Source organism: Schistocerca cancellata, chromosome 1, assembly GCF_023864275.1.
Source record: "Schistocerca cancellata isolate TAMUIC-IGC-003103 chromosome 1, iqSchCanc2.1, whole genome shotgun sequence".
In the NCBI taxonomy this organism is placed as follows: Eukaryota; Metazoa; Arthropoda; class Insecta; order Orthoptera; family Acrididae; genus Schistocerca; species Schistocerca cancellata.
In genome coordinates this window covers 1,169,835,379-1,169,850,182 of record NC_064626.1, presented here as the reverse complement: position 1 = coordinate 1,169,850,182, position 14,804 = coordinate 1,169,835,379, and the positions used below count along the sequence as shown (strand labels likewise).

Here is a 14,804-nt window from a genome sequence, read left to right as displayed (position 1 = left end):
GTGCTGTTGTGTGTCAGAAAAGATTTCGACACCCTTGAAAGTGTTTTATGAAGCAGTATATTAAACGTGATTCAGTATCTGTGCGGTGCCCGAACCTCGTCCGAGACAGAGCGAAATAAAACACCATTGTTTCGAAACAGTGAAACATAGGAGTTTCGAAACACTGAAACAGTTCCATGTATCGATACACTGTCTCGAAACATAGAAACAATGGCCAAGTCTAGTCGCGTCCACTTTTCTCCCCGTGCCTGGGAACAGATGAGGCCAAAGAGTGTTGATCCAGCACGCGGCATGATACGCCGTGTTAGTCCAAGCAAACAGACACATGCACATGTGGAGAACATGAATCTCCTCAGTGTGCAACATATCCCTTAACTCTTGAGGTGTGGTCTCTCAGACCGAGCGAAAATTTTCGAACTCACTCTCCAAGGCCATTTCACGGGTAAAGATTCTACGCCTATCCCTTTTTAAATCGCCCTCTCCACAACGTTCTGTTGTCGGTTGAATTATCGCCGTCTTTTTTTTATCTTGACTCTCAATGACACACGTGGTTTCCTAGACCGCGCCTCGTGAACTTCGTACAAGTTTCCACCAGTAAAGTACAAAATGCGTTCGCTGGAACGTGTCAGTTTTAATGATCCAAAGTTTTAGGAAATTGTTAATCGGCGTCAGTGATAAAAATCAAGAAATACACGAAAAAGACAACGATTTTACAAAAACCAATTGTCACAAGTCTGCTGGAGAACTAGAGGATGATTCAGAGGAAGATTTTCAGGACAATTGTGATTGGGACCTTGCTGCTACTCCAATACAATATAATAAGTGTTAATTAAAATGAAATGTATTGTGAGTGGTGATAAAGAAATGGGTTCAAATGGCTCTGAGCACTATGGGACTCAACATCTTAGGTCATAAGTCCCCTAGAGCTTAGAACTACTTAAACCTAACCAACCTAAGGACATCACACACACCCATGCCCGAGGCAGGATTCGAACCTGCGACCGTAGCAGTCACACGGTTCCGGACTGCAGCGCCAGAACCGCTAGACCATCGCGGCCGGCGGTGATAAAGAGAATCGTATATCCCACCACAGACTACGTTTTTGCACCTGTCGAGGGCAGTTTGTAAGTGTAAATTTAAACCCTATAATTTAGTTTTATGTGAATATTAACATGCTACAGAGATACTACAATTTTTCAGAATGTGAAATTCATTTCTATAACAGTACCTTTATGAGTACTACTTAAAAAACCAGACGAAAGTATGTTAGTTTGTGTGATAAAAAGTAAAGTACAGGAGGCTTTATTTATCGCAATAGGACCAACAAGATCTATTTAAGCAACACTTAAATAAATGTGAAAATAAATTTTAAATGAATTGAATGAAAAATTTCAAGTGATTATTCTCCTTACATATCGGCTTAAACGTGTGGGTCCCAGAGACCACACCTCATGGAATGTGTAAAAGTAAAGTCACCTTGGGAGTTACGGAATACTGCAACACAGTTGCAATTAGAGACCTAAGACCAAGGACTGAGTATGACAACGAACAAATAATACGACAACCGGATAAATGGTAAGAAAGAACAATATACTTCATGATGTGTCACAAACCGTATATGAGGCATGTAGAAAGGCGACCATACGCAGTAATCTGAGTAGACACACAAGAAACTTGACGACAGAACCCATGGAATGACAAACAAAGACACAGACTCAGACGCCGGTGCAGATAGACACAAGGAAATACAAATCAAGACATGAGATAATATCAACAATTATAGTCTTAGAACAATCATTACTAATCTGTATAGCCACCACCTGTATAACTCTACACAGAGTATAACAAAAAAAGATACAGTTAGTTTTGTTAAACATACTACACACACACACACACACACACACAAACACACACACACACACACAAGTAGAGCTAAGTCCAGACACATCAACATCAATGGTACGATGGCTGCATCCAACCCCAACACTCAATTCCTGTAACAAGTAGTAATAGTTAACAGATGGTAGAAACATTCACGCAAATAAGTGCACATTATTTTAAGATAGTAACTAGAGAAGGTAACTAACCTAGGTGTAGGATCACGCCATCTGAGGGCGAGAGGCTCGTAGTATTGTTGAGGCTCTCGGCCTTGGATAGGGAGTAGTACACTACCAGCCATTAAAATTGCTACAGCACGAAGATGACGTGCTACAGACGTGAAATTTAGCCGACAGGAAGAAGATGCTGTGATATGCAAATGATTAGCTTTTCAGAGCATTCACACAAGGTTGGCGCTGGTGGTGACGCCTACAACGTGCTGACATGAGGAAAGTTTCCAACCGATTTCTCATACACAAACAGCAGTTGACCGGCGTTGCCTGGTGAAATGTTGTTCTGATGCCTCGTGTAAGAAGGAGAAATGCGTACCATCACGTTTCCGACTTTGATAAAGGTCGGATTGTAGCCTATCGCGATTGCGGTTTATCGTATCGCGACATTTGTAAGTAGGCTGTTTAGGTTTTTACATTGGTAACGCCACGTAGTGCTCTGTATGAAAATCACTGGCTGTGCTGCGTGAAGTCTGTGGCTGGTTTGCATTGTTTTTGGCTATTGTAGTGTTGGGCAGTTGGCTGTTAACAGCGCGTAGCGTTGCACAGTTGGAGGTAAGCCGCTAGCAGTGGTGGATGTGGGGAGAAAAATGGCGGAATTTTGAAATTTGTAAGACTGGATGTCATGAACTGCTATATATATTATGACTTTTGATGACTATTAAGGTAAATACATTGTTTGTTCTCTATTAAAATCTTTCATTTGCTAACTATGCCTATCTGTAGTTAGTGCCTTCTGTAGTTTGAAGCTTTTATTTAGCTGGCAGTAGTGGCGCTCGCTGTATTGCAGTAGTTCGAGTAGCCAAGATTTTTGTGAGGTAAGGTATAGGTTAATGTTAGTCAGGGCCATTCTTTTGTAGGGATTTTTGAAAGTCAGATTGCGTTGCGCTAAAAATATTGTGTGTCAGTTTAAACACAGTCATGTATAATTTTTCTAAGGGGACGTTACACATTGCTGCTCTCGTTGGTCAAGATCCAATGCCTGTTAGCAGAATATGGAATCGGTGGGTTCAGGAGGATAATATGGAACGCCGTGCTGGATCCCACCGGCCTCGTATCATTATCAGTCGAGATGACAGGCATCTTATTCGCATGGCTGTAACGGATCGTGCAGCTACGTCTCGATCCCTGAGTCAACAGATGGGGACGTTTGCAAGACAACAACCATCTGCACGAACAGGTCGACGACGTTTGCAGCACCATGGCTGCGGTTACCCTTGACGCTGCATCACAGACAGGAGCGCCTGCGATGGTGTACTCAACGACGAACCTGGGTACACGAATGGCAATACGTCATTTTTTCGGATGAATCCAGGTTCTGTTTACAGCATCATGATAATCGCATCCGTGTTTGGCGACATTACGGTGAACGCATACTGGAAGCGTGTATTCGTCATCGCCGTACTGGCGTATCACCCGGCGTGATGGTTTGGGGTGCCACTGGTTACACGTCTCGGTCACCTCTTGTTCACATTGACGGCACTTTGAACAATGGACGTTGTAAGAGGTCCATGATTAAGGAATTTGTTGCTAGCGCACTCGAGCAGATGTAATTTCGATGGATTGCTCGCGCTGCCTGAGATATGTAAGCTATAAGAGAATTTCAGACCAAAGAGCAGTGTTGTATGCAGTAGGAACAGTGTAGTAGTAGGAGTAGGTGGTTGCTACCAGTCTGGTGTATCGAGTTGGCTGGGCCGGTAGTGGGGAGCGATGGCGGAGCCTGAGCGATATAATATAAGGTAAAAGCAGCCTCACGCATATGTACTATTGTTATGTCAAGCCCCATGTAAATGTTTTTAAAAAATCTCTTAACAATAATCTTTCTCATAAAAAATTAACTTTTGATAATCATCCATCTCAATTTAAAGAACTTACTAATTTCTCCAATCCATGGTAATCCCGATTATTGTAAAGAAAAATCAGTTATTTCTTTTTATATGTGACAAATCTATCGGCCAGTATTGCACAGGGCTGTGCCAGAAAAATTTATTATAGGAGCAGATATATACGCGTTATCCGGCGACTTCATTGAGGTAAGAATTTTCAATTTATTCAGAATGATCATTCAGGGCAATGACGCAGCACTGCTGACGTCCAAAATTTACCAGTGTAAATTCAGTCAATTATTGAAAGGTTATCTGTGAGTCACATTTTTTAATTACGAGGTTAGTCTCTGTGAATTATATAATTATATTTTTTACTGTTGGGAGGTTATTATATAATTTACCTGTTGGGAGGTTACACTAAATGTGAATAATATACATATTTTATCTGTTGGGAGGTTACACTTGTCGACAACCGGCTAGGATCGTATTTTGTGAATTTCTGAGAAGTAGTCAGTTTTATATCTGCTCTTATTTACTTAATGTTAAATGTAGTTTGCGTCTGGCGCAACGCATTTACTAACTTGTCACTCTTTCTTTCACAGATCAGCGGCAATTTATTCCTCTTTGTTGTAATTGTATTTGTTCCATTTTTGCTTTGTCTTTGTTTGATTTTGTGCTTAGCTTCAATTTGTGAAAATGCCGCGAAAAACTGCTAACAGTACATCGCGATGTGCAATGAGTGGAAAAACCGACTCGAATAATTTGACCGATAATACTAGGGACACTCAGTGTAATAGTGATAATCCTCTAATTACAGGTAATCAGTGCGTGCCGATCACTAGTAATGATTTTGATCCTAAAGACGAGCAAACAAATTCAATTATGTCCACAATAAATGTAACAATTGATAACGTGGCACGCTCCGTTACAATGAACGCTGTCCAGTTTGACACGCCTGATTTGCAAAATTTACGTAGCGAACAGATAATTGTTTGTAATGAAGGTGAACAATGTACTCAAAGTACGTCAGATTTATTGGCTTCCGGTGTAGTGACCAACAGTGCACATCCAATTGGCAAACCTTTTCAAGAATCAGAGAATGACCAAATGGTTACACAAAACGTGACAAATGCAGATACACCATCACACAGCACAGAGAATACAGCAGCTAATTTTGGAATGCATCAAGTGATGGCATTATTGCTACAACTTAATGAAAATCTCAAACAACAACTTAATGAAAATTTCAAACAGTTGAATGAAAAACACGACAGCCTTAATGAAAAACAAGACAACCTTAATGAATCGAACAAACAACTTAATGAAAATTTCAAACAGTCTAATGAAAAACACGACAGGTCGTTTAAACAAATTAATGAAAAACTTTACACCCCTATTGAACAGCTTAATGAACAGATTACAGCCATTTCCGTGTAATGTAATGATACTAAAGAACAATTACATGAGGAAATTAAGGCTTGTGTTAGGAATAGTAGTGAAGAGTTACGTAGTACACTTGCAGCCACAACAAAATCACTTAGAGTTGAAATTAGTGCGGTTGGTAAACAATGTTCAGAAAACGCAACACAGTTACGCGACGAGTGTAAATTAATGTCAGCAGAACGTTCACACACTCTGGATGCGAAAGTCGATAAGAGATTTGAACAACAGAACAGCCAAATTGACGAACGTTTTAAAGTGACAGAAATGAAAAATGTTTCAGTCTCTAACACGTCACAGCATATACCACATCTTGAACATTTGTCACACTCACACAGCCAGTGTAACTTAGGTAATTTAGAGAGCGTACGTGTCTTAGATTCCGAACAGTCCCAGACAAACAGATTGTTACACAAACCTGAACCTGCTCAGTCATGTAGACGATAACTTTGATTACAAGCACTTTCTATCCGTTAGGAAATTTAAGAATGACAGTAAACAGATTCACGGTTTGGACTGGATACAACAATTTGCTTTTGAATTTTCACCGGCATTGCCTCTAATGCAGAAACTAAAATTTATTTGCAGCGCGTAAGGGACCTTAGGGGATTCATTACACTTCGATGAATATGTGCCGTAGCGTGCACAGGGCCCCGAGCCGTAGTAGTGCTATTTCTTCTTTAGTTTTCTGCACTGCTGCCTTCTCTTTTACTATCCTTTATATCAATCAAAACAGGTCTTCAACTATCGATCTATCTAGGATTAGGAACGTGTAAAGAAAAACCGATATGACAAAGTTTTAACTAAAGTGACAGTTTTTATTAGACATTCCAGAAATGACAACCACCAGAACTTTAATAACAGACAAAATTTTAATTATCAGTATCGTCAAAATTATCAGCAACAGGAAACACGTTTTGGTAACAATAGAGGTTTTTCCCCACAACAACAACAAAACCAGCCGGTTAGCATACCTAACCAACAATGTAATGTGCAAGGTCAACCAAGCTTTAATGTTTCGCCGCCTACACGTATAGCGTCGGCCTCACCAAATAGTAACGCACAGCAACAAGGAAATCAGTACGTACAGAAAACACATCATTTCAATTCCTATCACAACGCGCCGTATAGCAGTGACTATCATGACAGACGTAAAAGTAATGAGCACAGATTTCAGCGTACATTTAATACCCGTAGGCCTTACGGGCAGCAGAATCATCCACAACAACAGATTATCGTGAATGAACCAGACAGTCGATATCATCCCGAGCCAAATACGCCAGAACTAAATAACAGAACAGCACAAATAGTTGAAATGTCACAGCATCCTCCCGCAAACAACAGCACGTCAGATAGAATTTGACTAGATGCAGTACAGGTTGCATCCTCCAGCAACGTAAGCAATACTTCAGATACACAGTTCACGAAAATGTTATTACTTTTGACGACATCCAAGAAACACTTTTGCATGAAAAACCAGTTATACAAAAAACCATTTCCCACCCTGTCATTGAAGTAAAGATTGGATCATCCACATTTTCAGCAGTAATCGATTCTGCATCACCTATGTCAGTTACAAATGAAGAAACCTTCAAAGAATGTAACAAAGAGAATATTGATCCTACGTTACCATTAGGCAAAACTAAAGTAAAAGGAGCAGTATCTAGTAAAGGAGTAGATGTAAAATTACAGACACATTTATCATTTTGTATTGCAGGTCATACGTTCCACTCAAATTTTTGGATTGTTCCCTTATTGACAACAGACGTTATTTTAGGTACGAATTTTCTGGTACAACATGACGCAATTATTGAATTTCAAAATTCCTATTTAATGTTAAAGGATAAGAATGTACAACTGGCATTAGAATTTCAGCACGCTTTATCTGCAGATGAACAGGCAATTAATCAAACAGATGTCTTTTCTACATCGCGTAACACGGACTGTCATTCCACATTATTCACAGATACGTATGTTCACAGCTACAATACACCAGACGAAGCTGACTATGACGTTATGCAAATGATTTCTGAGAAAGTAAAACAAAGCAGTGCAAATACAGACGACGAACGTACGCAACTACGCAGAATTCTTTTACAGCATGCTCCAGTTTTTGACAACATTCCTGGTACTATGTCCGGTTTTATGTATGAATTAAAAGTTAAACAGCATGACACATTTAAAGCTAAACATTATCGTGTTCCGAATATCCGTACACAAAATATTGTAGCAGACGCCCTATCCCGTTCTCTCAGCAACAATCAGCAAGACATCGCAACCAACTTCTGCCAAGAAGATTTTAGCGTCAAGTATATTCAACGAGTTGCATTTGAAAATTTCATTTCGTCGTCATTACGAGACGTAGCACGAGAACAGAGCAAAGACAACGTATGGAAAGAAATTAAACACCTTTGGCAAGATAGGAATAACGTTACCATTAGAAACCATTATACTGTACGCAATAATATTTTCTTTCGCCGCTCTCACCCTGACAGCAACACCTGGTTATTATGTATTCCTGACGAACTTGTTAACAAATTCATTTGGTATACTCATTTAAGTTACGCACATTATGGAGCCAGAAAATTTTTTCTTATACTGAGACAGAACTGTTATTTTGCGAACATGGAGAAACGTGTTCGATGAGTTTTAGCGCCATGCAAAATCTGCCAGAAAGCTAAATAAGACACGACTTCACATATTCCTTCGTTACATCCCATTGTACCCATTAAATTGAGACATATGGCCGCTGTAGACCTTTTTAGTCCGATTCCCAGATCTAATAAAGGTTTTTGTTACATCTTTGTCGCTGTTGAACTCACTTCGAAATTTGTTACCTTCACTCCATTACGCAAAGCTACTGCTAAATCTATTTCGAATGCATTTGTAAAACATTTTTTATTTCATGTAGGACATGTATTGAAAGTAATTTCCGACAATGGGCCACAATTTCGATCTGCGATATGGACACGTATGTTACGAGCTAGAAACATTTCTCCAAACTATATATCCAGGTATCACGCTTCTTCGAACCCTTCTGAACGACTTATGAAAGAAATTGGTAAACTACGTAGAATATACTGCCATAAAAAACATACTGATTGGGACACACACATACTCTCATTGCAGGATGTAATTAACTCCATACCAAATGAATGTACTATGCTATCTCCGTCTGTTACAGTGAATAATGTTGAACCACCCAACAAAATTAAAGAATTAGTATCCTTTCCTACATCTCGACGACTACGCCACCATGAAGTAATTGACATTGCCCTCAACAACATGAAACGTGCCGCAGAACGCCGGAGAAGACAGGAAAAACAGGTTTGTACACGCCGTGACTTCCACATAGGACGGAAGATATTAGTACGCACACATTATTTATCCAACAGAGGAAAGAGTAGATACAGTAAATTCGAGCTTCTATACGCAGGTACATGTAGAATTCGTAGCATTCCTCACCCCTATGTAGTACACGTCGAAACTTTGAGAACCAGAAAAAGCAAGGGCAATCATCATATTTCCAATATTAAACCCTTTATTGAGTGAACATACTTTATGATTTATCACACTGTAATGCCATTTCCAGATATTTATATGACCACTTACTGATGACGATAATATTTTTTTCTTGGCAAGTGCCCGGCAAGGTAAGGTTAGCAGGCCGCTTTTCTTGTCGTTAGACATCGGACCACGCACACTTTCCATTTTTTGTGTATGTATGTTTGTTTTCCTATCGAAAGTAGAATTTTTCTCTGTATGCACTATGAAATCTTTAAGATGTAACAAACACCACTTGACTTTGACATTTTTCCTTATGATATCTCAATATCTTGACTATTCTGCATTTTTGATACTACATTATGATCATGCTTAATTATATCACTAGAAACAAGATTTTATTTAATGGGTATATGAACTAAATGCAAGATATTAATCCATAGTCATCATGTTCAGAAATCAATAACATGTAAAAAAATAAATTAAACAAACCACAGTGGTTTACTATGAAATGGAAATTTCACTATCGGAATGAACGAAAGAAAATACAATACCTTGTCACGAAGAGTAAATGGATCAGAATTAACAAGCATTAACAAGAATATACTATACACACTCTATGACAGCAGTCTTGACTAATTATTTTTCTTTCAGAATACGAGGCGATTATTGCAGGCTGTCAGACAGAACTACACATGTTAATTTTAGTGATGAAATATGCTAGAAGTAAGAAACCCTATACTATATGAAGTAATGCATAATAATGAAGAGCTGTATGAAGTAAATGGTAATATGAATGCAAATAATGAAGTGCCTATATTTTGCAGATGATAATAAATTATGATGATAGTTATATGAAGTATATGGTAATATGAATAATGAAGTTTTTCTTTGCAGATGATGATAATGATAAAGTTATGATAATATGAATAATGAAGTTTTTCTTTGCAGATGAGGATAATGATGAAGTTTATATATTTACCATTAGTTAAGTGATGCTATGTAGTTACTTGAGTATTTGTTGCAGTTGATTTTGACATTATGTCTTATGTCACATAGTATAATGATTCAATCTTTTGGGGAAGACAGCTAAAGTACATACATATTAAGTACATGTTTCATTACCTGTTAATTCGAAGTTTACTACTTTTCAGCGTAATATACATTTTTTTCTTTCAGGTCAATAATCCATTTTGTATTTTTTCCAGGAGAAGCTTTTCATGATATTAATATGCTATAAGCACTTAGTTATGAAACCTGTTGTAACACTTGCAATTTTTGTTAACCCAGTTGTGTGTATCATTCATGAATGTGATCACATATACTCTACTTGTTTCATCATCTTGCTACAGCTGACTCATGACGAATGACGTTATTAATCCTTATTTCCAGCAATAAGTCAAAAGCAAATATTTTCATGCCCCAGTAATTAATTATCGATCCCAACGCAATGCATTTCTAGCACAAAAAAAATATTACCAGTCCCAACTATTACCAGTATACAACTAAATAATGCTACCAGTTTAAGATATGTTTCTAGTCCTAAATATAATGCAAATTTCTCTGGTGTATTTAATCCATTATATCTATGTATTTTTGGACTACAGACCTTGAGTAATAGTTATGAAGTCTTGCATTTTAAATATGTCTTATGTCACTTGCATGATATCTTCTGAGTATGATGGTTTCTGAGTAATACTGAATGATGTTTTGTAATAATGCATAAATGCTATACCAGTGATTACTGTTGTAACATCACTTATGCATAAATGCAATGTCAATGATTACTATAATGAGACAACTTATGCATAAATGCTATGCCAATGATTACTGTAATAAGATGACTTATGGATGATGTTTTGTAACACTGCATAAATGAATGCCAATGATTACTGTAGTGAGATGACTTATGCATAAATGAATGCCAATGACTACTGTTATAAGATAACTTTGTAAGTAGGCTGTTTAGGTTTTTATGTTGGTAACGTCACGTAGCGCTCTGTATGAAAATCACTGTCTGTGCTGGGTGAAGTCTGTGGCTGGTTTGCATTGTTGGAATTTGCTATTGTAGTGTTGGGCAGTTGGATGTGAACAGTGCGTAGTGTTGCGCAGTTGGAGGTGATTCGCACCGCAGGCAGCCACGTGCGCCGGCTGGCTCAGAGAAAAATAACATAGATGCTCACCTTCAGAAAAATTCCAGTACTGTACACTGACATATTCCGTTCAAATCGAAACTCTGAGTACTATGAAGAGTAAAGGATTTCACCACATTTCACATGTAAAACCGTTTATTGAGAGATAATCTGCTTTTTAACTTAGTTTTTGCTATAAATTTTTTCACTTCACGTTACTAGTACTCTTTGTCACACTTAGAAACTGTTAACATGCAACTATGTTTTAAAATTAACTATCCAGTTTAGAACCTAGGCAACTTATTTAGACAAGTAATTACGAATGCATTGTTATAGTGAACAGACGACACAATGTTATTGTGTGTGTATATTCTTGCTTGTTAGTTGCACGATTACGTAACGACTATAAGGCTTACATACTTAGAACATATACCAGTACTGCTAATGAGATTTTACTGCAACATTTTGGTTTACTTGAAAATACATTATAGATTTAAAGTGCTTTCTGAGAGATACCGGATGACACAGTGGTTAGTTTATTTGACAGCTACACGACCATATCACGACGCTACTAATGTGTGACACAATTTACATTGTTGCTTTTGCGGTGTATCTATTTATATCTGCACAGTTTTTCTGAATTCTTCTGGGAAGGAAAACATGTTTTAGTAGTAACTTTTGTGGTATAGCTACAATGAGACTGCCTTTTCTGTAGCACAACAATACGTTACAGTACAGTACTTTCTTCATCACAACAATAAGCGTAATAACTAAGATATCTATATGCAAAGCATTTCACTTTTGTTTATGATGAGGTGAGTACATTGACTTCTGCAGAACTTTGCTTACAAAGGATGATAACTGCAACACTTCCACAGAATTATCTTACAGCAAGATGCACATTTAGTGCTACAGTACACGCATTTGAGTGATTAATTTTGTACTTAAAACATTTATGTTTTAAGATTTTCGAATTACAATGATACAAAGGTTTTCCGTGATACATTTCATTCCATTGCTGAGGGTATAATTACATTACTCCTCAGGCGGGTATACACTTACTTTTGTACCATGTGTTTGGCAAGCACAAGGAGCCCTAGCTAATATGGTATTTAATTATACAACTTTACACATCGGTATCATATTTCTCCAACACATAAAATACACAGCTATCTGATCATTTAACTGAGAGAGACAAACATTTTTTTACTACGTCGGTGACACATGTTTACGCAATTAATGGTTGGAAAACTTCCCAGTTATGAAATTGTATTTTGTCTGTACTGTGTGAACTGTTCATATTTTTTTGGAACCATTGTGATACTATGAGAGCTTTGAATGATGTGTTTGGTATAGGATCATGATTTTAAAGTACGTTTGACGTAGACGACACTGTTGAAATGAGCAGAGAATTTTTTAGGTTTTGAAATTATTGGAGGAAGCTACAACGATTTTGAAATTTGACTGAGGTGTTATGATGTTATTATTGTGATGACGATGTGTACTATGCTGTTGAGGTATGTTTACAATCAATAAACTGATGCTGTATGAGGAATTTGATTATACCATGTATTTATTATGATGAAATATTGAAGAAGTGTCTACGAATATGTGTGTAAAAAAGTAAGGAATAATGAGTAGTGGTTAGGGACTCTGACTTGTGAAAAAGGATGTTGGAAACCAAGAATCGTACTTTAAGAGTTATGAAATGTGTGTAAATGCGTGAATGTATCACAATGCTGGCAAACATTTTTTGGACAATGTTATATTTATAGGATTTTGTTTCTACACATTTGTAAAGCAAATTCTCGACCTGTGAAATTTTTTACATGAGACTGTCACTGCTGTCGTAAATATTTCGATAAGAAAGTTAAGTGACCTTCACACAATGCGTCGTGGGTGCCCAGCTGTGCCACCTGCCTCGAGAAAAAGCCATTAGGTGGAGAAAAAAAAAAGGAGCCATTAAACTCGATATTGACATTCCTTTGCAAAAAGCCCACAAATACGACACTTTCTGATATTTACTGAAATGACTAATGAAACGATGAGAAACATTTCATGGCTATTGTCTTGCTAGTTGAGAGATTTTTTACTGCCTTACGAAATGCCATATGGCTAGTGAATGACGTTTCACCCCTTTCGTTATGTATTTATTTGCTCATTTTGTTTAATATCTAGTTTCTAGCTGCACTGCAGCATTGGTTAGAATAAAATTTAATAAGTGTACTAATATAGATATTTTATGTCTACAGATCCAGTAAATAACAATTTTATGGTCTACTTCCAAAAAAATGATGGACCACAAAAAGGCATTTCCCTTCATAGGAATTGCATACATAATTTTTGTCGATGACTGGGTAACTTGTTTCGTAGAGTAAGTGAAGGTGATGCATCACTCTAGCGTTAAGATGTGACATAGGTATTAGACATTTCCTATCTTTACTGTAATGTTTTTTCTGCTTGAGCTATGTCATATTTAGGTATAAGTTATTGCATTTGCTGCTGCAGTTTGCCAGGCATAGTGCTAGTGAATATCACTTTGTATTACTCTGTTAAGCCAGTTTTACTACTGATTTATTTTTCTTGTTGCTGCACATTGGCTCATATTAGTTGTAATGTTGCAGTTGCTTTGCTAATTTAGATATACTGCTGCTTGCTTTGCCAATATGCATTTTTTTGCCATTGCTGTTTGTGTTAATTTGTTGTGTGTTGCTGCATTGCCTCGTCCCTTAGTATATATATCTGAGCTCAGTAGATTTAAGTTACCTTAAGAGGGGGGATACTATATAAGAAACCAACTATGAGGAATAGGGAAAGAATGCATTGAGAAGTTATATGAAAAAGATATGAGCAAAAATGAGTATTGTAGAGTGAGAAATATTTATTTTAAAAGAGCATACTTACAAAACAGTAGGGTTTAGGGATAACAGGGTTAGATAAGTTTCTTTTTTTTTTTTTTGAGGAGCAAATTTTGAAATAAGAGGAAAGATCTATGCAATGGAGTTTTGGGTTGGACTGCAGTACCAAATGTTACACTGAAAACGAACCCTGTCCTTTCCTTTTGTGTTATTCCGCTATCTGTTTGTGTACCCTTGTGTATTTGTGTTTTTCCTGTCTTTATGTGTTTAGCTAATAAGATTTATGTTGTAGAATTTTTCTAGTACTGAGCTACATTCACTATGATGAGGAATACTGTTATCCTCAAATATAATTTGCATTAATAATATGTTATTTAATTTGTAAAGATGTTTAGACATTATTTTCGAAAGTTATTCTGACCTTTTATGTATTTACTTATGTCACAATTCCTGTAACACTGATGTATATGTTATTTCGATTTTTTGTAAAGCCTGTATTACTACGAATGTTATCTGTATTGTTATGTTATTTAATGATGTATTTTGTACCTTTGTTATTGTATTCTCATGTTATAAAATTGTAATTGACACCAGTTCATCAAGTTAAGTGTCGTGTGCATTCATTTCACTGCACAAGGTTCTGTTGGTCGTAGTATATGCATAATACGTGAGAAATTGGGACTGTTAGTGTTTGCACATGTGTTAACAATTCAGCAAGGGACTGGTTAACAGCATTGCTGGTTGTAAGGACAACTCCAAAAACTTTGTGAGTGCATAAGTGGTGGTTTATGGACTTGCTATATTGTCCGCAAGACTCTTTGATGGTGATTGGGCATCTGCACAATCGCAATAGATGGCTGCTGGCCCTCTCTACAAGGACTAAAGTGGGTCTGCATCTTTGATGGCCCACCAATACCATTATTTCTACAAGGACAG

The 14,804-nt window shown here is 37.3% G+C and overlaps 1 protein-coding gene across 1 annotated transcript in view; it reads left to right on the top strand.

Moving 5' to 3' along the window:
• Positions 1 to 210: 210 nt before the first annotated feature.
• Positions 211 to 14,804, top strand: part of LOC126139575 (trypsin-like) — a 122,809-nt gene continuing 108,215 nt past the window's right edge. The window contains exon 1 of the mRNA XM_049915228.1: positions 211 to 355. Within this exon, the coding sequence (XP_049771185.1) occupies positions 211 to 355 (145 nt within the window). The remainder of the gene's footprint in view (positions 356 to 14,804) is intronic.